Source organism: Vitis riparia, chromosome 16, assembly GCF_004353265.1.
Source record: "Vitis riparia cultivar Riparia Gloire de Montpellier isolate 1030 chromosome 16, EGFV_Vit.rip_1.0, whole genome shotgun sequence".
Classification (NCBI taxonomy): Eukaryota; Viridiplantae; Streptophyta; class Magnoliopsida; order Vitales; family Vitaceae; genus Vitis; species Vitis riparia.
The window spans coordinates 20330909-20357156 of NC_048446.1; the positions used below are offsets into that span (position 1 = coordinate 20330909).

Sequence of the window (26248 nt, forward strand, 5' to 3'; positions counted from 1 at the left end):
TCACAGTCGTCTTTCTTCGTTTGGAAATAAGACTTAAATATTAGGATTTTAAAACTTATCAAATAGTCAAGATTCATTTGGAAAAAGTTGAAGGAATGCAGATATAATCAAAATTTGATCTCTAAGACAAGAATAAAAAAGAATAGAATACAATAAAAACTATTACCCTTAAGTTTGATAGATCAAAAATCGATCTAAATGATTTAAACAATATATTTTACTCTCATTTAAATACTCGCTCTATTTGTTAATAAAATGATAAAGAGTTTAAAACACAGTTGATTAATGTTTGTCATCATCCAATACATAAATTTAGAGAGACGGTGAAAATTTTGACCCGAAATTACCACTACATAAATACGCTTAAATGTTTATATGCCCTTGTCATATGTTTTTTAATTTTCTATATGGGAATTGTCACGGTGATCATATCATAATTTTGATGATAATAATAATAATAATAATCCGTTTGACATTTTACAAATGATGATTTACCGTTTGCCTTTGATATTAAAAAAATGACTACACCAACCAACACGTGATCGAAATCCAGAGAACAATCTGTATCTTTCTTTCAGATTCTGTATGGAAATTATTATTTAATATTAAATGACAGGGTAAAGTATCAACCTATCAGTGAAGAAATTTCATCAGTCTGCTTCGGATGCTATGCTAAGAGAAATGCAAGTCTACTACTCTAATCCACTACAACGCAGCAGCAGGAGCGCTATTATTCCTCCAATCAAATGGCGCCACGATGATAGCAATTATTTAAATATTGATGGTGTCATTTTATTATTGGTAATTTTCGGAAATTTGGTGTTCGAACATAGGTGATAAGTACAGATTACGACTTGGGGATCTTGTCGATGTTCAATCATGGAGTGCCACGCTGGTGCAATTATTTGGGATGGACACGTGTGATGAGGTGGTTGGTTGGATTTTCAAGGGCAGAAAGTAACGGGTGTAGAGGATAATGGCTGAAGGTGGATGCATGGAGGTGCCACGTTGCACCTTCTCTTCGGTGCCAAGCTACAAGAGCCAGGCGTCTCTTGCGTTTGAGAATCTCTCTCTTCTTCGATGCGCTCTCTCACATTGTTAGGGTTTCGTGTTTTCTCTCGCTTTTCATAGAGAGAGAGAAAGCAAGAAAGCGAGAGAAAGTTTACTGATTCTCGCTCCTGTTATCTCAGATTCGGATCCTCCACTGGTTTGAATCTGAACAAGGTTGTCACAGGTCGGATTCTGCGATCCGATCCGATCACCTTCGGACCTAAAATTCGAAGATTCTGAGGAGAGATCTGTGACTGTTTGAATTTTCTTTTCTCTATTTTTCTTGGATAGGGATCTAATTCGGTTTTACCGGATCCGTATTTGAACATGTGTTTTCGGCGTTTGATTAATCAAGTGGTTTGAATGTATGATTTCGATCCGTTTTTGCTTAATATATTTTGTTTATTTAAGTTTGTACTGTTGTTTACTTTTTTGCTTTTGGTTTGGTAGCTGAGAAAATTGAAGAAGAGAAATGGAAAAAAATTGTGAATCTAAAGTTTTTATTGTTTTGATTTCCAAAAGATGGAAAACAAGTTAAAACAGGCCAGATAAGTGAGGAATCTGTGATTCAAGAGTTCAAATTTTCCTTGGTTTTCCTACATTTTCGCCGCTCACCAAGGGAGAGCATGAGCTGAGGAGCAAAGTGAAAAGGGTTTTCTGCGTCCAGCTCGTCTTCTGTTTTTGGTTTTCAAAAGCTGAAAAAAAAGAACCCAGCTAAACTAAGGCAGATGGTTGAAGAACCTGAAGTTCAAAGTTGAAAATTTGCTTTTGTTTTCTTCATTTTCTCAGCTAACGAAGGTAGCATATGTATAAAAAAATGACTCATTATAATACGATTCAACCTAATTCTGTGGTTTCTTTATACTATTTGGCAGTTATTTTGGTTAATAAAGGCCATATAGATGGTATGCAGCGGCTGCATAAGGAATGTGATTGTTCAAGCTGGCCACATTGGACAATCAGCTGTGAGAAGCGTTCGATTAAGAGCAATCTATAGAAGTTTGAATGCAAATATTGGATTGAGGTATACCTGGAATCGACAGTTTAGGAGCAGTGTAAAGATGATGGTTGATATGGCGAAGGGGGAACCTATTATCAATGTGTTGCCAGAGAAAGAGGACGATGGTGGCTATGCCAGTGGAGGATGGAAAAGGTGATAAATGCTTCTTTCAATTTCAGATTATTTGCCTGTGTGGTAGAAAGCTTTATTGTAGGGTCAATGCATGAATGAAGCAATATATAGAACTATCTCATTGTTTTTTCACCTTCATAGCATGTGTTTTAATTGCTAGTTGATTGAACATGCATTGTGTTAGGTTAAATTATCAATAGCATGACTGCTTTTGAACTGATATTCTATTGATTTTTCTAATATTTTCATTTGTTTTGGTGTTAAAGTTTCAAAGTAGATTCATCATAGGGTGAGTTATGGATGGAACTATCTATAGAACAATTTCAGATTTTTTCACTTTTTGTAGAATTTGTTATTATGGCTGGTTGGAATTGGATGTTCATAACTTCTCATTTACAAACGTGTGATATCATATTTTTAGTTCTCTCCAAAATATGAAAGTGAATTGAAATATGTTTTTCTCTTTCCTCATATCCTCCCTCCAAAATTATCTACTTTTTTTTGGGTTACAAATGGATGTGAAGTTTCTGTTGGCTGTGTGTTATGTTTTGGAATCTTCCATAAACACTGTTGGATGATCTGAGTCTGTTGAGATTTTGATATTTTCTTTGTTGCTGAGAATGTATATGTTTGATACTAGTGACTACCTGTATTAGTATGAACTGTGGTCAGCATCACTCTTATCTTTGGTTTCTTGTCTGATTGACAGTGAAGACGGAAAACTGAGCTGTGGGTATTCAAGTTTCAGGGGAAAGAGAGCTAGCATGGAGGATTTCTATGATGTTAAAATGTCCAAGATTGATGGGCAAACAGTTTGCCTTTTTGGAATATTTGATGGTTGGTCCCTTGCCTTGGATAGGGCTTTGATTTTTGAGCTATCTTTTCTATTAAATAATAAGGATACCGACATTATTTCAGTTTTTGACATGGCCCGGAAAGTGTCAGAGACGGCAATAACACGACAAAGTGAATTACTAAACAGCGCCAGTTGTTGAAATGGTTTTCAGCATACATGTGTCTGACTTGTCGAAATAAATGCTAAAATTGGAGTGCCCTATTATGTCTATTTTTCTTAATTTATGGTAATCATTATACATGCACATGATATACCAATGCATGGAGCAAACCTAGGGTTTTGTGACATGTTACACTCAATGGTTTTTACCAGGAGGCTGCCGAAATAAAAGATCAAGCAATTCTTATAGAATTACTATGTGATCTACTGTATGCAGTTTTGTTTAGAAAATATCTTTCACAAAAAACAAAAATCAATAGGTTTGATCCGCATCTGATTTAAGATCTCAGAGGTGTCACCCAGTAAATGATTTGAGTTTTAACCCTCTCCACATGGTCTGTTTGACCTGATGTTTCAGTTATAGATTGTAATAACCACCCAAACACTAAATCCATGATTTTAAGCTTCTTTTTTCCTTCCTTTCCTTATGAAAAGAATGAAAAGGATTCAAGTGTTTACAATTATGAGATGTCCTAACAGGTCATGGTGGTTCTCGTGCTGCGGAGTTTTTGAAGGAGCATCTCTTTGAGAATTTGATGAAGCATCCAGAGTTCATGACAAATACCAAATTGGCTATAAGTGAGTTTAAGTTTTCTAACTCTCAATTGTTATGCATGATTTTTTCTGTGCATTATCAGGATTGTGTTTTTGTAGCGTATCCTTTTGGTGTCACAGTTTTGTGCAGTATTCCATAGGTTGGTATGATATAATTACACCTAAAGTTTTTTAGGATAGGCTGAAACAGATGAAATGACACTCGGGATTTGTGTCATTTTCTTCTTACATTTAGTGGGTTCTGCATGGAACATTTTTCCACCTATCAGCTTATGCGTGTATGATAATTTCCATAAACTTGCAGGTGAAACATATCAACAAACTGACATGAATTTTCTGGATGCTGAAAGAGATACATACCGAGATGATGGTTCTACTGCTTCCACAGCAGTGCTTGTTGGTAACCATCTCTATGTTGCCAATGTTGGAGATTCAAGGGCTGTGATATCAAAAGCTGGAAAAGGTATACTTAAGTCATATGTTGTCTTTTAGTTTTATAAGTCTTTGAATGAAGTTCCCAGATATTGTTATGGCATGCAATTGCATTATTTGTTAGCATTTGGGATAGCTTGTAAACGTAATTAGATTTAACTTATCATATATGGAGGAACTATGCAAAAACTGCAGTGGACAAGAAATGCATGGCATGATATGTCTTGGCCTGTGTGCAGAAAATGACATAAGTGCTACATTTCAATGCAGACTTCAAGTTAGTCCAATGAAAAGCTCATTAATGCTGCATTTCCATATTTTTTTATAATCACAATTAGTTGTGACATTCAATATCAACATTGCTGCATTAATGTGTCCCTATGAACTTCACATAAAATAATTCACAGATATTCTTAAGACATGATATACTAAAAATTTCAGGAATATAAGATCCTAGGCAATAACCATGTTCAGTGGTGAAAAATCAAAATTTCAGTGAGAACGCACAATTACTTAGCACTTAAAATGAAAAAAAAAAAAACTATTGGAAAAAAAAAAAAAACTTGGAAATTTAAATCTGAGACACTCTGCTGAATGCAAAGAGCTCCTGTTGCTTGGGGCTTTAAAATTTTATAGTTAAATGGTATCAGGGGTTTTTTTTTATTTTTGCAAATGCAGTAGCTTAAAAGTTTTCAGTACAACCAATTCAACTAACCTTTTGGGCCAAATTTACTGTTCTATTTACCACTGCCCTAAATATATGGAAAACTTGGCGTTGGTTAATTAAAACAGAAAACTGCCTAGATGTACTATCTGATACTAAATGCATGTTCCAATATATATTGCTCTTTATGGTGGCTATTTTATATGACGTCAATGTTTAAGTTTCCGGTCTGATCAGAAAAAAAAAAAAAAACAAAGGTGTATGTTTCTGGTACTTGTCCACTTGAATTTTTATATCTGTTCTACCACATATTATTGAGAATTGTTGAATCATGCCTGGAATTCCTAAAAGTAGTTTCTTTTTCCTGCTGGACAGCAATCCCTCTTTCTGAGGATCATAAACCAAATAGAAGTGACGAGCGAAAAAGAATTGAAAATGCTGGAGGTGTTGTGATGTGGGCAGGTAAAACTTAATTATGCATATAACCATGATGTTGTTATAGCAGAGAACTGTTGGTTGTCTGATAATCAACTGCCATGATAATTTCCTTATGGCTTGCAATTTAGCATAAATGTTCATGTGGTGGCTTTTGTGTGTTTTTTCTTTGGGGTGTGGGGGTTTTAGGTTGGTGTTGTTAATGGTTTGGGTCTTACCTCAATGTCTCTGTACTACATTGGACATTTTGGCTTATTACATCCTTTTGGATGGTGGAAAAAAGTGAGTTTTCAAAATTGGAGTCTTCTCATGTACCAAGTAACCAGGATCATCTCATTAACTCAAATTTTGGCATTTTAGAAGTGGGTACAGTCTAAATGAATTATGAACCTCTTCAGAACCCATATTCTAATGCTCTTTCTTTGTCATTCTTATGCCCTGGCTGATAGGTGCTGATAAATTTCATGCTCTGTTATTTGCACACAAGAACTTTAAAAGCATAATCAAGAGTCTGAGCTAGGAATGGTGTTAGCTAATAAACCTTGGCAGTCTTTTCTCAAGCTAGATTTGGGTTTGAGGATCCCATTCAAATCTGTCTCAAACCCAATTTTATCTGTTCCAAGGGCCAGGTTTACTCTGTTGGGTGACTGAGCTAATTAAATTAAATTTCTGTATGTGGCCATCTTGCACTGCCTATACTTGAAATTAAGGGTTTGAAATCCACAAAATTGCCAACATATCCCATTAGGCATGCCCCGGTTACCCAGTTACCCAGTTAACCCACCTCAATGTCATCCCTAGATGGATGATATGCTATGATGGTTTGGGTCAGTAAAATCCCTACAGACAGAAAGGAATGTGCATAGCTCCATTGAACTGTGATTTCACCTGAACAACTGAGCTTATCTTCTAGATCCACAAACCCATAAAAGGTTGTTAGTGTTAGTAATGATCTGTCACAAATCAAGGAAAACCGTTGTGTTTGTGCCCCACCAATTTGTTAGTCTGTGGTTCAGTGAGGTATGATCTTTGGGCTTCTTTTTAATTGTCTACCCAAGAACGTTAAGTCACCCAAAGGGATGCAATGAATTGGATTGTGAACACTGAATACTATGTGCACCTGGTCATATTTTGGTGATTGGCATATTATATGTTGATTTGGATAGTATGCAAACATGAAGCCCAAATGGCTGAAAGTACATTAGTATTCCTTGTCTTTCAGGAACTTGGAGGGTGGGAGGAGTCTTAGCAATGTCTCGTGCTTTTGGTAACCGCATGCTGAAGCAATATGTTGTGGCAGAACCCGAGATCCAGGTAATTCTTGAAACTTAGTATATGCTATATAGATGGGTGCCATGCTAATTCATCTTCTCACTATGGATGTGTTTTTAGTCATTTATATTTATGCTTTTATTTTTGGGGTGCCTAGCTATGAATTCTAATGGAATTTAAGGAAAACTGGATGCAAATTATAAATAATGCAGAAAATTATACCGATTTTCTAGTTCCATGTGTAAATATCCTGTAAAGGGAAATTATCCTGCTCCATTGATTGATTGTACCTGTTAAAATTATCTAAGCTGGCATCTTTCTTTGGGTTTGATTGCATCTCATATCTTTAGTAAACAAATGGATATAATAGAGCTGTTTCATGAGTAATATGGAGAAGGTCTACAAAACAGAGCTGGACAGGATCGACAGTTGGCAGTAGGTTACGGAGTTTGAGTTAAACATCACCTTATCTGTAACCTACTGCTGGTGTCGACTTCATGTGTACCCTTCAGTAGTGAAGGGTTACTAAAAGACTGAGCTCAAAGCTTTAATTTGGCAGTGTTGCAAGAAAATCTAGAAATGATTTGTCACTTTCATAGTCTGTTTAAATTAGTTTGCTATTGATATTTGTGAAGGGGTTGACATGGCTTCTGGGGGTCTGCACTTCCTGAAATCTTCAGCTTAGCAACTTTTGACATGATAGATGATTATGAGTGTGGGATATGCGTCTTAAGCTTCAAATACCGAAATACGTTGTCCCCATTTTTTATGGAAATTTTGTTAATTGGATGTGTTCACAATTCTAGGCATAAGCTGCAAGTGAAAGCTATTATTTCAAATGGTTGAAACTAGTGTTCTCCTGATTAAATTTTTTTAGTGGTCCATTATTTCCAAGTAAGCTACAACAAAATACAACATAATAAAAGGATCTATAATACATGTAGGTAGAGTTGAATGTGATCAAAATAATGTCCAAATGGAAAAGATCCTATTTATACCAAAAGTTTGCCAGCTTCCCAGAACACGTTCATATATCTAGAAACTGTAGTTCTACCATGGGAATGAGCTTCTTTCATGGCTTCCGTTGGAGTTCTCTTAATTGTGTAATATTATCTTTTGTGAACTTGCTTATTTGCATGACAAACTTAGAAGGTTTTTTAATGGGAAATATATGTATATATATATAGCAATTTCATTTCTATTAAAACCATCTTATTAATATATTCAGTAAAATGATCCTGCATATCCAAACGATTCCCTTCCAAAGGTAGGGTGGTTAGATGAGTGATAGATGGACATAGACCAAATCTAACATGTGAACAAGAGTCCTTATGACATTGGTTGCAGTGGAGATTATTTTCATGTTTTTTTTTTTCCGATTCTTTTCACGAATTGCAACTTATGAAGTATATATTTGCTTCAAATTTTTGTGGATTTTCAGGATCAAGAGGTTGATGAAGAACTTGAATTGCTTGTGCTTGCTAGTGATGGACTCTGGGACGTTGTACCTAACGAGGTTGATTTCTCTCCATCTCTCTCTCTCTCTCTCACACACACACACACACCCCCGCATGTGCACCACCATACTCGCCATCATCACATTCTTCTCAACTCATCAGGAGGAAAGAGCTCTGTCAATTCTACGGTTGATACATTGAATTGATCTACGGCTTGAACATCTTATTAAAAGGATGGGGCTACATGTACTACTAATTTTACAGTATCCTTTACTGCATGCATGCCATACATGCTAGGTGGTGATCGGATCTGAAAAAACAGTGGTTAGAAGCATTATTGCAGAAGTTCTTTTTACCCAATTACCACCTACCACATAAGCAGGCAGTCAAACTAGCAGTTCATCCAAAATTTTTGTATTGAAAACGTGCTTGTGGTTCTCCACCAAGGACATAAATATACATACCAATGAGTTCATCCAGGAAATAGTTGACCAATAAAAATCCCATTGGAACTGGGGTTTGTTGATGCTGCACCATGGTTGGCATTAGCATAAATTTTAGGGTTTCTGGTAGTACTAGACTCAACTTACCCTTTTTATCTTGTACACACTCTTTTCAGGATGCCATTGCACTTGCTCGAACAGAAGAAGAACCCGAGGCAGGGGCCCGGAAGTTGACGGAGACTGCTTTTACCCGGGGGAGTGCCGACAACATAACCTGCATCGTGGTCAGGTTCCACCATGAGAAGGTTGATCCCGATCCACCTAACATGGAGCAGGCTTAGAAACTTTAGAATATGCGTGGGGTAGGATTTCTAAAAGTCTAGGTAAATTAAAGAGGGTGGGCAGCGCCTGCACATGCATATGACTTTGGATGATGAATGTGTATATGAACAAAGGGAGGTAATTTGTTTATTCATTGGTTTGTTTTTCCGTTTTGCTCTTTGTATTATGGAGAGACTATGAACCTCTGATCGTCTTTTTTCTTTTTTTCTTTTTTTCCTTCTTTTCATTTCTTTTTCTTATTTATAAGTACATCTTGTCTGTATATCTGATTGTCTGTTTGGCAGTAGAGGTCTCATCGGGCATTTTCTAGTTTCCAATAGAATAAATAATTCATGCTTAGCCTCCACAACCGAGGAGCTAGCAGCTGTTATTTCTAATGTTTTGCATTTTCCCGGAAAATGGGTTGCCTTGAAGAACTTGTTGGAAGTGAAATTTGGAAATAGTTTTTTTAGAAAATTTTGAGAAAATGTGGATATTTCTTTCTTTGTTGGAAACTGCAGATTGAATCATGTCTGTATTATGGGCTACAGTCCCGGAATTCTTCTTCTGGGGCTGGTTTGACCCGAGCTTCTCTGTGCCAGAATTGCAGAGTATCAATGCCAGGTCCAAATTAGGCCCACTATGGGCCCAGTCGCTGTCCCTTGCTGTATCTGAAGCTTTGACGTATGTTCAATGAAACAGTAGAGCGCGTATCTAAATTTGAATGGAAATAATGCTATGGATGATGATGCTTGAACCATCTTTTTTAAGGCCACGTCGTAAAAGGTAGAAATAATGCTATATATTTTAATTAAATATACCATGTAAAAGCTATTTGCCAGATAAGCAAAGTGGTAAAAGGATTGGCCACTACCCAAAAGGTTATTATACTGTAGACCCTGTTCCATGTTGCCTTTTTCTTCTCTCTTTTTGGGTTAATGATCGGTCACTGCTTATGTGTCACATCTTACCATGCAAATCAAATTTTGCTTAAATCATGTTTTGAGGCAACATTTGATTGGTAGGAGTTAAATTACGTACACTGTAGCATGTGTCATGTTTAGTTTGCATAAAGAATAAAAATATATATATTATATTTTAATGTTAGATATATATATATATATATATATATATATATATATATATATAATATATATATATATATATATATATATATATATATATATATATATATTTGTAGACTCCATTTAGGCATGGGTCACTTTTTCTCTATTTGTTTTTGCATATCACATTTTTAGCCATGTGTCACTACCCCAGTGGGCCACGTGTCACATCCTTAGTGGCCATAAGGAATCAACCTCGCTTTTTGAAGCTGTAATAGGACTTTGACACGTGGAGGAACTTTCTGAAAGGGGGTCCCGTAGGCCGTTAGGGGGCGCGGATGAGAGAGAAGGAAAGGTGGTTGCTGCAGAGATCGTTGGGAAGGCAAAATCCGGGAAACGAGAAGAGGTTTTGAGAAAAAGGGTGAGGGGACAACATGAGGGTGGAGGACAGAGGAGTTTTTTTTCGGGGGGAAGGGAGAGGTGTTTTTCTGAGAGTTTTTTTGGAGCAAAAAGGAGTGTGGGAAAAAAGGAGTAAGGAAGCTAAGAACGAAAGTGCGTGGAGTTGCTGGGAAGAGTCCAGGACACAGAGCTGAGAAGGGAGATTTCCAGGTATGACCATTTGTTTCTTTTGTATATTTTCCTTTTTTTTAGACTGTCTAGGTCTGGTTCTCAGTGATTTTTCATTTCTGCTTGTTGGGTTGTTCTGTTTTGGTGATTACTGATTAAATGTTGGAAGAGTTTGCTGTGTTTTATGCCCTATTTTGACGAGTATTTTTCCATCTTAACTCATTGGATGTTGGACCCATGGATGAAATGATGAAATGGGTCCGATATGCTGGTTAAAGTCTCCATGTTCTTCTTTTTGTTGTTATCCTGTTATCTCATTGTTTTCTTTTTCCTCCCTGAGTGCGTACTCAAGGCTCCAAAGTCTCAACTGCTTTCCGTGAAGCTTCAAGGCTCTTAACCTTGTGGCTAGAATCTGGGTTTCTGTGATGATGAGAACAGGTCTTTTCAGTTTTCTCCAAGCTTTCACAGTCGGCAAACACCCGAGGTTGCATGCTACCAGGCATATTCGTCGGCTAGACGTGGAGGCACATCTGCTGGTGGCCTGCCCATTGTGTTTATGTCCATGCACATGTCTTCACTCTGCATGACCCCTATCCTTATTCTCATGCGAGCGTGTCGTCATCTCATCCCCATGTTTTTTTTCCCTTATCCACCATATCCATCGTTCGTCTATCCACCTTTCTCTCTAGGTCGTCATACCTATTTCCTCACTCGAGCTTGCAGGAATCAAGCATCCTCCACCACACCCATTTTCCTCTCATTCATTCTCCATCCCACTCACTTACATGGAGTCTCGCGGGCGCATGCTATCCTTCACTCCTTCACATACCCATTAACATTCCACCCGGGGAAGAATTCTGTCCGGCCGACAGTCCCCCCCCCCCTTTTTCCGGATGTCTCACATCCGGAATTTTGTCCGCCGACGTCCCCCTCTTCTTCGGATGTCTCACATTCGGAATTCTATCCGCCGCCATTCCATCTTCTTCGGATGTCTCACATCCGGGAATTCTGTCCGACCGACGTTCCCCCTTCTCCGAATGTCTCACATCCGGAATTCTGTCCGGCTAACATTCCACCTTCTCCGGATGCCTCACATCCGAAATTCTATCCGTCGATGTTCCACCTTCTCCGGATGTCTCGCATCCGGAATTCTGTCTGGCCGAGGTTCCGCCTTCTCTGGATATCTCACATTCGGCACTTGACGCCGGATGGGAGAAGAAGGCGATTCAACTGCCCCTGTCAAACATGTCCGGATCCTCGTTTTATAACTTTTTTTTTTTTTAAATCATTTCAAAGCATCCTATCTTTCATCCTTAGAATTTTTAAGATCACCCAAGAGTCTCATTTCCAGTAAAATTTTGTTGTCATCTTTCTTTCTAGCAAGCAATTTTCACAATTCTTCTGTTTTTTTAAAGTGTTTTAAAATAAGCATAGATTCAATCCCGTAATGGAGTTTATGGAATTAATTCATGCAAAATAAACGGGCTTTGGTGGGGGCCCGACATATATGACTTTATAATTGATTAATTGATTAATTTAATTGTCATGCATGGTTGATCTTATTCTGCTCTATGACATGCTCGAAATTATTCCTTAATTGTGCATTAACCTCTCTCTTGCTAGCGCATGGTGGCTCGTTGCCCAGGTACGCACTTACTTTCACTCTGGTCATTGTCTAAGCATATTTTGATTCTCATGTGTGCATGATTTATTTTGGGTACTCATTGATTTACTCGTCCATTGCCATGATTGCTTCACTTTATTAGTAGAGACCCGACTTTAGGGGCTTAGAGGGGTGCTACGGTTTTTATCGTACCTTTCCGATAAGTAACCTAACTCTCGAACCCGATCCGGTTTTTCACAAACCACCTTTTCCAAAACAAGGAGTCACACTTATGGTTTTTCTTTTTTATTTTGTTTACCCTTTAAAAAAAAAACAAAAATAAGTGGCGACTCCAAGTCAGTTTTCTTAATCAAATAAAATCAATTTTCCAAAATAAAAATCGAGCTCGCCATTCGAGTGGGAAACGCATTGAGCCGAAATGCGGGGTCCACAATATTTAAAAAAAAAAAAATACAGGCCATCTTAATATTTGTTATTAAAAGAAATATGGAATCTTTTTTTGAATAATTTATCATTTAATAAGCATTTTTCATTTTTTTTTTCATTAATAGTATTAATGATTAAACAATTTAAAATTTATAAATATAAACATTATATTGCACTATTAAATATATAAAAACATTTGTATATATTAAATATTTATATTAGTATTATTTTACCATGTATTTTATATACATTTATTTAATTATTATCTCTTTTGAATTACAATTTTAATTTTTTTTTCAATTTTTTATGTTTTACAAAATTTTAATATGAAAAATTGAAAAATAATAATAAAAATTAAATTCATAATTCATGAGATATATGTGTAACATTTTAATTTAGGATTGTATATTTTATTTATTTATATCCATATTTGATTGAACATTAGAATTATATATCTATATATATTCATAAGATATATATGTGTAATATCATTTGATTGAACAAATGGTAAAAGATTTTCTACACACTATTACTTATAAATTGAATTTATTTCCCTTGATGTTTTCATAGGCATAATCATTTTTACCCTTTCTTTTCTTTTCTTTTCCCCTTAAAGAAAATGAATGAGAAAATGCGAAAAAAAATTTCCTAAAGAAATGGGAAAAGTTAGTAAAAGTGTATTCTTCAAGGATACACTTCCTATTTTATTTTATTTTTAAATAAAAACTCCTAGAAAACTCTTTAAAAAAATACCTTTTGTTTTTAAAAATCCTTTACAATTTTTTTTTTTAATTTGTGGAAGTAAAATTTTTTTACTTCTTTAAATTTTAAAATATATTTTCAAGTACAAAGAGTACTTTTTATACAAGATATTCTACTAAAAAATCTATCCAAAAATACACTTAATGATTAATTTTTTTTTATTTTTTATAAACAACAAAACAAAAGAAATTTTTTTATAAATCTTATTTATTTTTAAATTTTTTTCCCTATATTTGCCTTTCTTCGAATTTTTCAAGAACCAACGAAGACAAACTAGTTAATACAAAAAATTTAGCTAAAATTATTTTTTATTTACATATCATCCTCTAGTCTGAGTTTAAGTCCAATATAGTCCATTGGTAGAAAAAAATGATAAGAATAGTACCCATCTTAAAATATTTGTCAAACTAATCTTTTCTATCCACGTAAGCATTCACATGGATTTTTTTTAAGTGTGTAAAACCATCGTTGGTGATTGTGGTTTTAAAAGTTTCAAAAATATTCTTAAAACCATATTTTGTAACTGTGGTTTAGAACCATCGTTGGTGACTATGGTTTTACAAGTTTCAAAAATTATTTTTAATCCATCTATGTTTTAATGATATTATGATTTTAATATTATTTTTAAAATATTTTTTACCATAATAACCATAAAACCATTTTTATTAAGGAATAACCTAAAATCATAATCATTGACATTAATTTTTATATGAAAATATAAAATTTTAAAATAATATAAATAATTTATTTAGTTATTTTAGAATTTAAAAATAATATGAAAACATAATTTTCTTTAATTCATATGTGATAAAATTTATAAAACAAATAAATATTTTATTTACCATAAATATATAAATTTTTATGGGAATGAAGACGAAATTATTTTCTCAAAATTTTAAGGAAAATATGAAAAAATAAAGATAATATATATATAATTTTAAAGCAGTTGTAAAAAAAAAAATTATTAAGGATAATTTGTAAATAAAAATAATTTTAAACTGACAATGAAAAATTGTAAGAAATTTTTCCCACTCCAAAAAGAATTTTAAGAAAATCTAGTACATCATTAAGAAATTTTGGTACATCCATAATTTACACTAAAATTAAAAATAAAAAGGCAAAGTTTTAAAATCTCATATTTTTTTAGTTGATGTATGGTTACATGAGTTCCCCTTAAAGATATTTGTGAAACCCCACAGTTAGTAACTGTGGTTTTAAAAAAAAAAAAAATTGTAAAACCACAATCTATGACAGTGATTTTTAAGAATATTTTAAAATTTTCTTACAATTTTCCATTGTCAATTTAAAATTACTTTTCTTTTACAAATTATCCTTCATAAATTTTTTCTAAACTTTTAAAATTATATATATATTATCTTTAAAATTATCCTTAATACAGACATTCCCATAAAAAGTTATATATTTATTATAAATAAAATATTTATTTGTTTTATGAATTTTATCACATATGAATTAAAGAAAATTATTTTTTTTAATTTTAAAATAATTAAATAAATTATTTATATTAATTTAAAATTTTATATTTTCATATAAAAATTAATATTAACAATTATGATTTTAGGTTACTCCTTATTAATAAGGGTGGTTTTATGGTTATTATGATAAAAAAAATATTTTAAAAATAATATTACAATCATAATACAATCAAAACATGGATGAACTAAAAATAATTTTGAAACCACAGTTACCAACTATGATTCTAAGGAAAATTGTAAAACCACAGTCATAGATTGTGATTTTAAGGATATTTATAAAACTTTTAAAACCATAGTCACCAACAGTGGTTTTACACACTTAAAAAAAAAATCCATGTAGATGTTTACGTGGATGCAAAAAGATTGACAAATATTTTGAGATTAGTACTATTCTTACTATTTTTTTCTACCAATGAATTATTTTGAACTTAAACACCTCTAGTCTAATGTCGACTACACGATGATGTTATACATTTTTCTCTAGGTGTCTTAATTTTTCAATATTTTTGGGGTAAGCAATGACCATCTTTCATTTTTATCTACCTATTACCGTCCACCAGGGAACTAAACCAGAAAACAGATCAAACCCTAAAATTTGTAATCTAAAAAATCCATCCTACAAAAAGATAAAAAGATGATTGAGATGAAATATAAATAAAAAATTAAAACACATTAATAAATATCGTACGTTTGGCGAAAATCCTGAAAAACCATTCCAGTGGTAACACCTTTACTGGCCTCTTATCACCCCTAACAACCAAAAGGTGCATAAGTACGGAAGGCCACACCTTTGTTAAGGTTTTTTCTCTTCATCTGATTGAGAGTCTGGACCAGGGACGTTGTCCACGAAGAACTCCTCAACTGCAGCAAGGAAGAAGTAGGTGTTAGTCAAGAATGGCAATAGTGAAAGAGGATTAGTCCAGGGTTTGATTCTTGATGCTGGTTGAATGCCGAGGTTTGGGTATTCATGGAGAGTCTTAAGGGCTTAGTATTGCAGGTTCCTCGGTGATCCAAAGAAAAAAAAAAGGAAAATAGGGACAGTGAATTAGTATAGTACTACAGTTTTTTCTTTTTAATTAAAAAAATTATTGGAAGCTGATAAAAAGAGTATGTCCACTCTTATGTTGTTCTGTGATTTAAATCTTTAGCTGCATTAACAGTATGTAACAGACAACATTGCGGAGATTCGATATTGTGCTTGAAGGTTAAGTAGCTACTTTGCATATGGAGGTATTAATATGAATATAAAGACCAGAGGCATTGAGTTAAATCAGTCACCCTCCCCAGTTGATAGCAATTAAACTAAGGAAAATCACCCTAGACACTGGTTAGCCCGTTTAGGAATATTTTCCCAACCGGTTTTTAAGAACAGTTATTTGTGTCTTTTATAACAAAGGTTTGTTTGGAAACTTGAATCTTATTAAACATATTTTCTGTGTTTCCACACATTATTTAAAAATAGGGTGCTTTATTTTCAATTATTTTCGATATTTGTATAATTATTTTTTAAAACAATTTCTAAAAAACAGGTCAAAGCAATTAAAAACAATTCAAATATGTTATCCTAAGACACCATTTTTTTCATAGTAAGTACTCAAAATACTGCCTTTTTGCCAAAAAAGAAATAAAAATGATCTAATGTATTTTGAGTCTAGAAAACGGTTCCCAAACAGGCTCCCAGTCATAGTATTAATTTAATACATTCCCGCCTATAATTAAATTCAAATCTTATTCAGGTTTCTACATTATGCAATGCATTCATCATAAAAATACACCTACTGAAAAGTGTTATCTAAATAGTCAGAGAAAGAGACATAAAAGCTTACCTATATCATTTTGTTCAGGAGAATCAAGCAAAATATCTGATTGTAGAAAGGGGGAACCAGAATAGTTTCCCAGTGCTCCAATATCTGTTATCAATACAAAGCTATCAGTGATTGGATAGTTTCAAGAGGTGGATAGAGTAAGGTAATGTTAGGTTTCAGGGAAGTACCAAACAAAAAGAAAAAAATATTAAGGAAAATGTTTTTGTTATGTTTGGTTTACCATGAAAAATACAAAATATATATATATATATATATATATATAAAATTAAAATTAGTTAGAAACTAATGTATTTATAGATTCACATAGAGATATGAAGCATTTCACCTTCCAAGTTTGGCAAGTCCACAGTTAGATCTGTAAGGCTAAAACTCCATGGAATATGAGCTAATGACAAGAATGATTCCCTCGGATTTCCAGTCCCACCATCTGGCCCCAGTTGCAGTCCTTCTGAACTTGACACATCAGATGTAAATGTTGAGTGAAGGGTGGATGCATCCACACTCATTCCTGATATCTCTGGAGCAAAAGAAAAATGGCCATTGGATGCCACTGATGGAGGACTCGAAGCCACCTCTGACTTAACTCCAGCAGTAGGAATACCGGGTACCGGATCAGATGCAGTTCTGTCAAGTAGCACACTCCAAAATGGAGAAAATCAGAAAGCTTCTAGCAGCTAAACATCCAAAAATGAACAGAGAAAGAAAACATGGAGTACTTCTAACATGATCCTAATAATTTTTTGTTCGTCCTGTTCAGTTATGCAATAAATTGCATTGTCCATATTTATACCTAAGTTCAGCAAATATGAAAAATACAATCTAAAAGGAGGTATGTGAAAACGCTTCTAGAACACAAGACATTGTGCAATATGGCAGTTGCTTTAGACATTATTTTCAACTGTTCATGAAAAAATTTTAGGCAATGTTTGGTTCTCAAAACATGAAAGAAAAGAAAAAGTGAAGGAAAATAAAAAAATAAATTTAAAGTTAATAAAATATTTTTATATGCTACTTCAAATTCATTTTATTTGTTTTAATTGTTCTATATAAAGATTAAATAATTTGGAAATTTATAAGTTTCTAAATAATTTTAATCATATTTAATTTTCTTTCATATTTTCCATGACAAAACCGAACATGAAAATATTATTTTCCTTAATATTTTTTTTTCTTTCCTTAGTACTTTCTAGGAACCAAACATAGCCTGGTTGTCACAAATTTGAATGGTAAATTAAGGGTCAAATAAAAAGAAAAAATACATTTGAAAAGACAAGGGAGCTTCAAGATCATCTACAACGTCCCATGTGCAAACACAATTATATCAAGTGAAGAAGGGACCAGGTTCGCCTAATCCAACTGTATGACATTTCATCCAACCAAACCCCTGCCCCTTTCATCTGCCTATCTCTACTCTTGGAAATGACCACCTCATAACCCGTTCTCTCCCTCATGCATATAGCATGTGACACCCCTAGGGGGTAGTCACATCTATTTTTTGTTGCATTGCTCTTTTTGCAATGCAAGCATGTTTGGGCAAAGAACAAGAATCGGTACCGGTCACACAAATGTACATGCAACATTCAAAGTCACATATGCATGCATAGTTGGGGACAAAAAATGTTCAAAAAATAAGGGGTATATGAACAAAGAAAAAAAAAAGGAAACTGAGCCAAGAAGAAATGGATATTAGGAGAACTTCTCACTCATTCGCAGCATTCATTTGAATAGGATGGAAATTTCCTGATGCAGGGATCCCCTTTACCACACGGGAAGAAGACATACTGCAGCTCATGGAGTTGATATGTGTAGCTGGAAGAGGAGGCTGCTGCAGAACAGGGTATCCCATAGGCAAATTGTTAACTGCAGTACAACAAAATGGCATTGAACTAAGATGATGATAATGATATGTTGACGATAAAACCACTACTGATACTCTTATTAGAAATTCAAAGAAACTGGAGCAATTCATAATTAAAGTAAAGATATAAATCAAAGGGTCATGAAAGCCACCTGTGTTTTTGAATTTTTCCTGGTTTTAGCAGTTTTGCAGGGGGAACTTACCAGGCATGTGATGAATCCCATTCTGTATGGGAGCCAGTGGAACATTTGGAGGTACTGGGTGGTTCATCAGATAGTACTGATGTTCAAGTAATTGATTGAACACAATAATTTGCCTCTTCAACTCTAGCCTTATGTTGTAGGCCTTGAAAAAGTCAGCATTTTCTTCTTCCAGTTTATGCCATACTAAGTCAAAGAAGAACATAAAGACGGATATTAGAAGCATTGGAAAAAATAAGTTGTAGTATGTTGTGAGTTCCAAGAGTTTCTAATGTGTTGCTGTTTTTAAGCAAAAGATAGAGGAAAATAAGCTGACCAGAACGATTATATGAATTTTCTTAGTATAGTTTGGAACGATCACCACTTGGCACTTGTGGTCCTTGGTGGTGGGCAAGCATAAACCCTTAAAATGAATTTCTATTAGGTGCACTTACAAGGTCTCCATTACTCCCTTAAAAATACTTGATTTCCCCACATTTAAAAAAAAAATATTTTCCAAGACCCAACCAATGCCCAACCCCCACCCCCTTGCTCCACCTTCACTGTGAAGCCACCCCTTCCCCACTCTCCCAATGAAAGATTCATGCATTCACCAATAATCATCATTACTTATAGTCAATGATCTTTCATCTGAAATTCAAGGTGCTTTTAGCTCCCAGGAAGAGGTGGAAAATGATGGCATTCACTAAGTTTCTTACACATTTAGAAGGACATCTGTAAGGCAGCTAAAAAGAACAACCTGAAATCACCAACAATAATGCAGTCCACATTCCTATGAATCCAGACCTTCAAAGCATAACACACACACACATATGTTGGTTTTTGAGGAAAAAAAAGGCCATCCATTCAATCTTTAGTCAAATTAATGGCCAAAGGCACTCATTTTTTTAATCTGAGAATCAAACAATGGTCACACTTTTATTATGATGCCACAATTTGAAAGGTGGCTGATATCAAGCTGATTATCTTTTGCACCATATATATGTGCACATAGTAGCACTAGGGGTTATCACATCATATTCCTTTTTGCCCTTGTCAATCTGTAATACTTCTTTACAAGGAAACAATAAATGAAACTCAGGGTTAATGATAAGCAACAAAATTCCCACATTTGGATGGTCAAAAGGAAATTGTAGAAAAGAAAGAAAAACGCTCACCCAAGGTTGTAAATCCAGGCTCTATTCTTGCCCGAGTCGAAAGGGTTTTTACAACCTCATCTCTGTTCATGTACAACTGTAGACACCGTTCTATCAAATTCTGGACCTAGAGTAGCCACCCAGTATTAGGAAAAAATAAAAAAATATGGAGTATTTCAGTTGAATTCTATTTGAAAATATAACAAAGCACAGACATTAGACAAACTATCTTACAAATTCAATATCTTGATGTGAAACTTTCCTGGTCTCGTTGTTTGAACTGGATACTGAACCTGAATCCACTACTGGACCCTCAGATGTGCTATTTTGTTGATCACTTTGTGCCTCATGTGATATTTGTGTTGAGGCTTGCTTTACTGCTGAACCCTGTAAATCATGTGAAGGTTGTCTTCCTTTAGTTATATGAAACCAAATGACCAAAAAAAAAATGCAGTTTTTGAGATATAAATCCAAGGAAAAGAAACAAAAATTAAGACTATTGTCTGGTTCCTCAAAAGTACCAAGGAAGGGGAAAAATGTTCGGGAGAATGATTTCTCATATTTGGATATCATTTAAAAAAAAAAAACCTCGGAAAAAAGAAGGGGAGATACTAAAAAATAAATCTCACCACTCTCTTTAAAAAATGGTGGGAAAGATACATTCCTCAATAATTTAATTTTCTTTCCTCAACTCTTTCACAGACAACCAAACACACAAATAATTTTATAATTTTTCCTTACCCTTTTTTCCCTTCTTTTTTTTTCTCTTTATTTTTGTCCTTCAAACGTTACAAGAACCAAGTATAGAGCCTAAGGATTCACATGGTAACAAATAAGCACAGGTTTTGTATCCATGAATGCTATAGAACTTATTCTGATTTCATCAACACAAATCAGTCAAAACTTGTTCCCAGAGAGAAACCTTTCATAAAACAATTTGATGGTAACATGGATATGGAATAGAACCAGAACCCCATTTATTCAGGATCAATAGTGGTTCCATTACTGCTTACAACTTTCAGTGATTGTTTACTTCGTTTCTCAGTGAGACCCAAAAAAATCAAGGATGCTGAAATGCATAAAAGAAAGTCTGACACGATTTAATATGGTGGTCATCACCTGTAATTTCTTCATTTCACTTCAATACATGTCTTTTGCTTCTGTTTGTTTGATTATGGGATCTTCCTTGCAGCTGCTCAGGAAATATGAGTAAGGCAGGGCCAAAATTGTTTAAAGCTAAACCCAAAATCCCCAAAATGAGCAAGTTCTCACCTGAAAGAAAAGACAGATCAAGAATTTATACATTACAAAGGTAAGATAACTAGTTCGATTAGCATGTTGTTCGACAGTAGATGCCCCAAAGTAGGAACAAATGCATTGTGAAATTTAGGGATTAAGGAAAAAAAATCAGAACCCCAAGAAAACACCAGCATGCTAAAGAAAAAGTTCTCAATCACAAATCCTCCCTTCTCAAATAATTAATAGGTAAATACAGTATATTTTTTTTCTTTGTTACCAAGAGAAATACTAAGCATATAAGATATTACTATTCTCAATATCCATCCATATATTGCAAATCTAATGATGGATTTGGAGAGCAATGACCCATACATTTACAAAACATTTTCATTCCAATGCCAAGCAAATAAATATGCTGAGCACCTTCTCCTTCACAGTAAGAGTAATCACTCCAGACAGGAAATATTTTATAATTTCTCCCTTGTTTTCTGTTCATCAATAAGTAAAATGTAGGCCTAAGAAATGCAAAATGAAGGGATAGCATAAGAGTTTCATTTAGTGGGAGCAGCTCATAGGTCAAAAATTGAAATTGTCTTTGCCAGGTTATATGTTTTGCTGGGGCATAGATGAGGAGACCTGACTGTGAAAGGTCCATTGGTTGCACAATATGCACCACAAGTTATAAACTTGTTGCAATTACTCCAAAAATCTAAGTACTGAGTTTTCACGCTTGATAATTTCACTTTATTTTCTTTCCTACATTTTTTTCCGCAACCAAACAGAGCCAATACAAACTACCAGCAGAGCACAAAGTGAACAGAAAATAAAAAAGACAGCCTCATAAGCATTATCTTTCGTCCTCCTAGGAGTATCCAGAATTAAGTTCTGTAAGGGTGGTGAGAAAAATGAAAGAAGACAACAGAAAACTTAGAAATATGAGACTCTAAAAATGATGAACTCCCATTTAGGCACCATCAATAGAGTTTGGTGTTTTCACAGTTCCCAAATAAAGAATTAGTATGCCTCATTCACTTTCCTTTCTTTACTAGACTTCCTCAGAAAAACATATTCTAACATTATTTTCCTGCCACCCTAGCCAAAGCTCTTGTCCCATATGGTTGCAGAGAAAACAATGCAACACAATAGAAAACTCAGAAATATGAACTCCAAACATAACGCTCCACCTGTGGAATTTGATGATTTCACAGTTTCTAAATACTGAATTTTGAATGCTTAATTCACTTTCTTTTCTTCTCCACGCTTTATTTACCAACAACATATGACAAACTGATCAACAAACAAAAAAACTCTCTCTATATATATTCATATATTTAGTTATAGTTATAGATTTATAGTTACATAGTTATATATACATGTCGACCACATTTTCCTTCAATCCTTACCTAATCTCAAGTCCCGTTTGGTTGCGGAGAGGACAATTAAACATAATTTAAAAAAAAAAAAAAAAAAAACTCAGAAATGCGAGAATCTAATTATGATGATAGCGCATCAGGCTCCATCAGTGGACTTTGATGATTTCACAGTTCATATGTAATGAATTTTTATGCTTCATTCAGTTTCGTTTCTCTTCTACACTTCCTCGGCAACCAAACAAAGTCAATCCACAAACAACCGACACGACACAAACTGATCAAAGAACCAAAAAGCTCACAAAGAACACATTCCGATCGCATCTTCCTTCATTTCTGCCAAAACTCAAGTCCTGTTTGGTTGCCGAGAAAGCAATGGAAAATTAAATAGTATTTTTATTAAAAAAAAAAAGAAAAAAAAAACTCAGGAATGCTAAACTCGTTACTCTCGAAGTTCATTATTTCTGCACTGTACAAAAAATGCAAATAGAGAAAAAAAAAACATAAAGAAGCAAAGGTGGAGGAAAATTAGGGTTCACTACGACTCCATTGAAGTGATAATTATCTCATAAATGTGAAGAAATCAAATGATAAATTCAAGAAATTGAGCGTTAAATTAGGGTTTTGTACCGTGAACTGAGATGATTTCAAGGTGTTTCCAGGGTTTTCAGAGCAAAAGCTGGGGCTGTGCCTGGGCTTAATGCAGCTGAAAGTAATGTATACAGAACCTGAGAATCTCAAATCAATGTGGATTTTTTCTAATCGTACCGCAGTTTAAAGATGTAATTTTGCAAAATACTAATATTTTTCAAAATTATCGTGGTTTGTGGGATAAAATCATTTATATATATATATTGAAGAAAAATATGACGTTTTAAAAAATTACTTATAATGCGTTTAGAAAAATATTTGTTGATTCTCTTACAAATATTCTTAAAGAAAATAGTTTCATTAAAGCTATGTTTAGCTCTCCAAAAATATTAAAGAAAAAATTTATATTAAAAAATGATTTTTTTTGTATTTGATTTTAATATGAAAAATATGAAGAAAAAAAAATAAATATAATTAAATTTAGTAAAAATTTATATATTTTAAAATTAATTAATTTTTATATAATAAAAAAACATAAGTGAAATATGTTAGAAGAAGTATATAAGAATAATGTATTGATTTTAAATTTATTTTTTTTCAAATTTTTGGTAATCAAACATATCCTAAAAACATTTTCACTAAGAAAATATTTCAATCCAAATTAATTTTTCCCAAGATTTAAAAAAAAAAAAATTAATTTGAATGCGATATAATTTAGCAAACAATTTTTTCACAAAAGTCGTCCTTTAGAGTGAGAGATTTATTTTATTTTACAAATATTAAAATATATAATAATTATAAAAATAGATTATTATTATTTTTAAAGATAAACTTGAAAATAAAAGAAAAAAATGATCTTTAAATCAAATAAAGAATAAATTATCGGGTTTTTTTTTTTATAACTTGAATAAAATGAATTTCACAATGGAATGGTTTTATTTTTAAAGTTTTAAAATGTTTAAAAATTTTAAATGTTATGAAGATTATTATATTCTCCTGAGAAGATTAAAAATTTATTTATCCTTAATATTTTAAATGGAATGAAAGTAGTTATCTTCTAATTAAAAATATTATTTTAAAAATATATTAAGTTGGAATGGTCATAATCCTATTATTCAATTTCCATGAAAATATATGTCAATTTAATAGTTTAGAAAAACTTTTAATTTTTTTTTTTTGTGAAAATTAATTGATTAATTTTAATTTAATAATTTAAATATAATTTAATTTTAATTATATCAAGTTATTAGGTATTAAGTTTTACCAAATGTCAACTAAAATAAATAATGATTTCTAAAGTTATAAAGTAATTATGAAAACTCAATCCAACCAATTTCATTACTTTGAAAAAATTATTGGCAGATTTATATTTTGTAGATGATAAATCACTTAGGTGTTGTTTGTTTTTTGATTGAATAAAAAAATCAAAATATTATTTATATTCAATTAAATGTAACTTGTTGATATCAATCTACGTAATTAAACTAAAACTATTTGATATAAAGTTCACTTTGTTGATTGATATAAAGTTGAATAGAAAAAGTTAAATATTTTGGTTAGTCAAAAAATAAACATCGTTTAAAAATTATGTATGAGTCTTATAAAATGTTAAAGAAATAAAATATTAAGAAAAAGTAGGAAAAAAAAAGAAGGAATTAAATATTAAAATTTCACCAATAATCAAAATTTGCATAAATCAATTGGACAAATAAAAAAAGTTAAAACTTTACTCGCATCACCGGTGATGGGAGCTCCATATGCTTTCATACAAGGCATATTACTTGTGTTGTTGACCTCATCAATCTCTTCGAAAAAACTTCTCTTCTATATAATTTTTGTTATATTTATATAAATATATTATTGTTGGTTAAAAAATAAAGTGTAAGAAGAGTTACACTTTTGAAAAAATAACCTTTGAAAATAAAGTGTAAAAAGGGTTACACTTTTAAAGTGTGAATTAAACACATGATTAAGTTTTGAAATGTTACAAACTTGAAAGGTTAAGGAAGACAATGAGTCTTCTCATCTTTGTAACTTTACAAAACTTAAAAGGTATTTACACATATGATTAAGTTTTGAAATGTTACAAAACTTGAAAGGTTAAGGAAGACAATGAGTCTTCTCATCTTTGTAACTTTACAAAACTTAAAAGGTATTTACACATATGATTAAGTTTTGAAATGTTACAAAACTTGAAAGGTTAAGGAAGACAATGAGTCTTCTCATCTTTGTAACTTTACAAAGCTTAAGAGGTTAAGTGTAAGAGAGTTACACATTTGAGATTAAATCATGTTTAATGTGTGAATTAAACATATGATTTAATTTTTGAATGTTACAAAGATGAAGAGATTGAGGAAGACAATGGGTTTTTTCTCATCCTTGTAACCTTTTTTCAACCCTAAGAGTGCTATATATATGACTTTTCTTCTTTTGAAATCTTATGCAGAAAAGTGAAAAGGCTTGATCAATCCCAAGACTATTTCCATTAGTTCCCTAAAGATTTCTAGAGGTGGGAGGAAATAGAGTCTTTGGACAAAGTTCCAAGAACTTGTTTGAGCCTTTCTTGTGTTCTTCTTCTTGTTGTTCTTATTTTGTATCTTTGAGAGTTTCATTGTATCAAAGTGAGTGTGTGAGAGTGTTTCTTTTCTCCATTGTATCCAATTTTCGTCAACAATCAAAGACTCTATCCACAATGGAAGGAGAGACTATCAAGATTATGAACCAAGACCTTGTGAGGTTGGATCGTTTTGATGGTTCCAACTTCACTAGGTGGCAAGACAAGGTGAGATTCCTTCTCACAGCACTCAAGATTTTCTACATCCTTGATCCTACCTTGGCACCGTTACCGGAACCAAAGGAAAATGACACACCTCAAGTGGTGGCGGCAAGGAAGAAGAGGGAGGATGATGAGCTCATATGTAGGGGTCATATTTTGAACGCCTTATCTGATAGGCTATATGATCTCTACACCAACACCAATTCCGCGAGGGAGATTTGGGAGGCTCTTGAAAACAAGTACAAAGCCGAGGAAGAAGGTACCAAAAAGTTTCTTATTTCTCAATACATAGATTTCAAATTTTTTGATGAAAAGCCTCTCTTACCACAAATTCATGAGTTGCAAGTAATTGTGAATAAGTTGAAAGTTCTCAAAATTGAACTTCCGGAGGCCTTCCAAGTTGGTGCTATTGTGGCTAAATTACCATCAAGTTGGAAAGGTTACCGGAAGAGGATTCTCCACAAGAGTGAAGATTACTCCTTGGAGGAGATTCAAAAACATCTTCGCATTGAGGAAGAATCGAGATCAAGAGACAAA

The 26248-nt window shown here is 33.3% G+C and overlaps 2 protein-coding genes across 4 annotated transcripts; one reads left to right on the forward strand and one right to left on the reverse strand.

Moving 5' to 3' along the window:
* Positions 1-898: 898 nt before the first annotated feature.
* Positions 899-9174, forward strand: LOC117933973 (probable protein phosphatase 2C 76). The gene is made up of 9 exons (XM_034855559.1): positions 899-1415; positions 1926-2203; positions 2892-3019; positions 3678-3776; positions 4057-4215; positions 5224-5310; positions 6506-6597; positions 7997-8071; positions 8632-9174. The coding sequence occupies exons 2-9, from the start codon at positions 1953-1955 to the stop codon at positions 8794-8796; spliced, it is 1056 nt and encodes a 351-aa protein (XP_034711450.1). The 5' UTR covers positions 899-1415; positions 1926-1952; the 3' UTR covers positions 8797-9174.
* A 6167-nt stretch (positions 9175-15341) lies between these two features.
* Positions 15342-23097, reverse strand: LOC117932932. Of its 3 annotated transcripts, none has more exons than XM_034854255.1 (9): positions 22975-23097; positions 20855-20927; positions 19970-20122; positions 19757-19862; positions 18603-18785; positions 18245-18401; positions 16867-17180; positions 16542-16625; positions 15342-15576 (listed from the first exon to the last, which is right to left on the reverse strand). In XM_034854255.1, exons 2-9 carry the CDS (start codon positions 20867-20869, stop codon positions 15509-15511), a joined length of 1080 nt encoding a protein of 359 aa, XP_034710146.1. In that variant the 5' UTR covers positions 20870-20927; positions 22975-23097; the 3' UTR covers positions 15342-15508. The 3 variants fall into 3 exon arrangements, with proteins under 3 accessions (XP_034710146.1, XP_034710145.1, XP_034710147.1); XM_034854254.1 differs by having other exon boundaries at positions 20855-21007; XM_034854256.1 differs by having other exon boundaries at positions 16867-17165; positions 20855-21007; positions 22975-23096.
* Positions 23098-26248: the final 3151 nt, after the last annotated feature.

Coding starts and splice junctions, on each gene's coding strand:
- LOC117933973 (XM_034855559.1), top strand. CDS start 1,953: ATGGTATGCAGCGGCTGCATAAGGAATGTGATTGTTCAAGCTGGCCAC. Junction 6,598..7,996: donor TGGCAGAACCCGAGATCCAG/GTAATTCTTGAA, acceptor GTGGATTTTCAG/GATCAAGAGGTTGATGAAGA. Junction 8,072..8,631: donor GGGACGTTGTACCTAACGAG/GTTGATTTCTCT, acceptor CACTCTTTTCAG/GATGCCATTGCACTTGCTCG.
- LOC117932932 (XM_034854255.1), bottom strand. Junction 18,402..18,602: donor TGGGATTCATCACATGCCTG/GTAAGTTCCCCC, acceptor GTTGTACTGCAG/TTAACAATTTGCCTATGGGA. Junction 17,181..18,244: donor CAAATGAATGCTGCGAATGA/GTGAGAAGTTCT, acceptor TCCATTTTGGAG/TGTGCTACTTGACAGAACTG.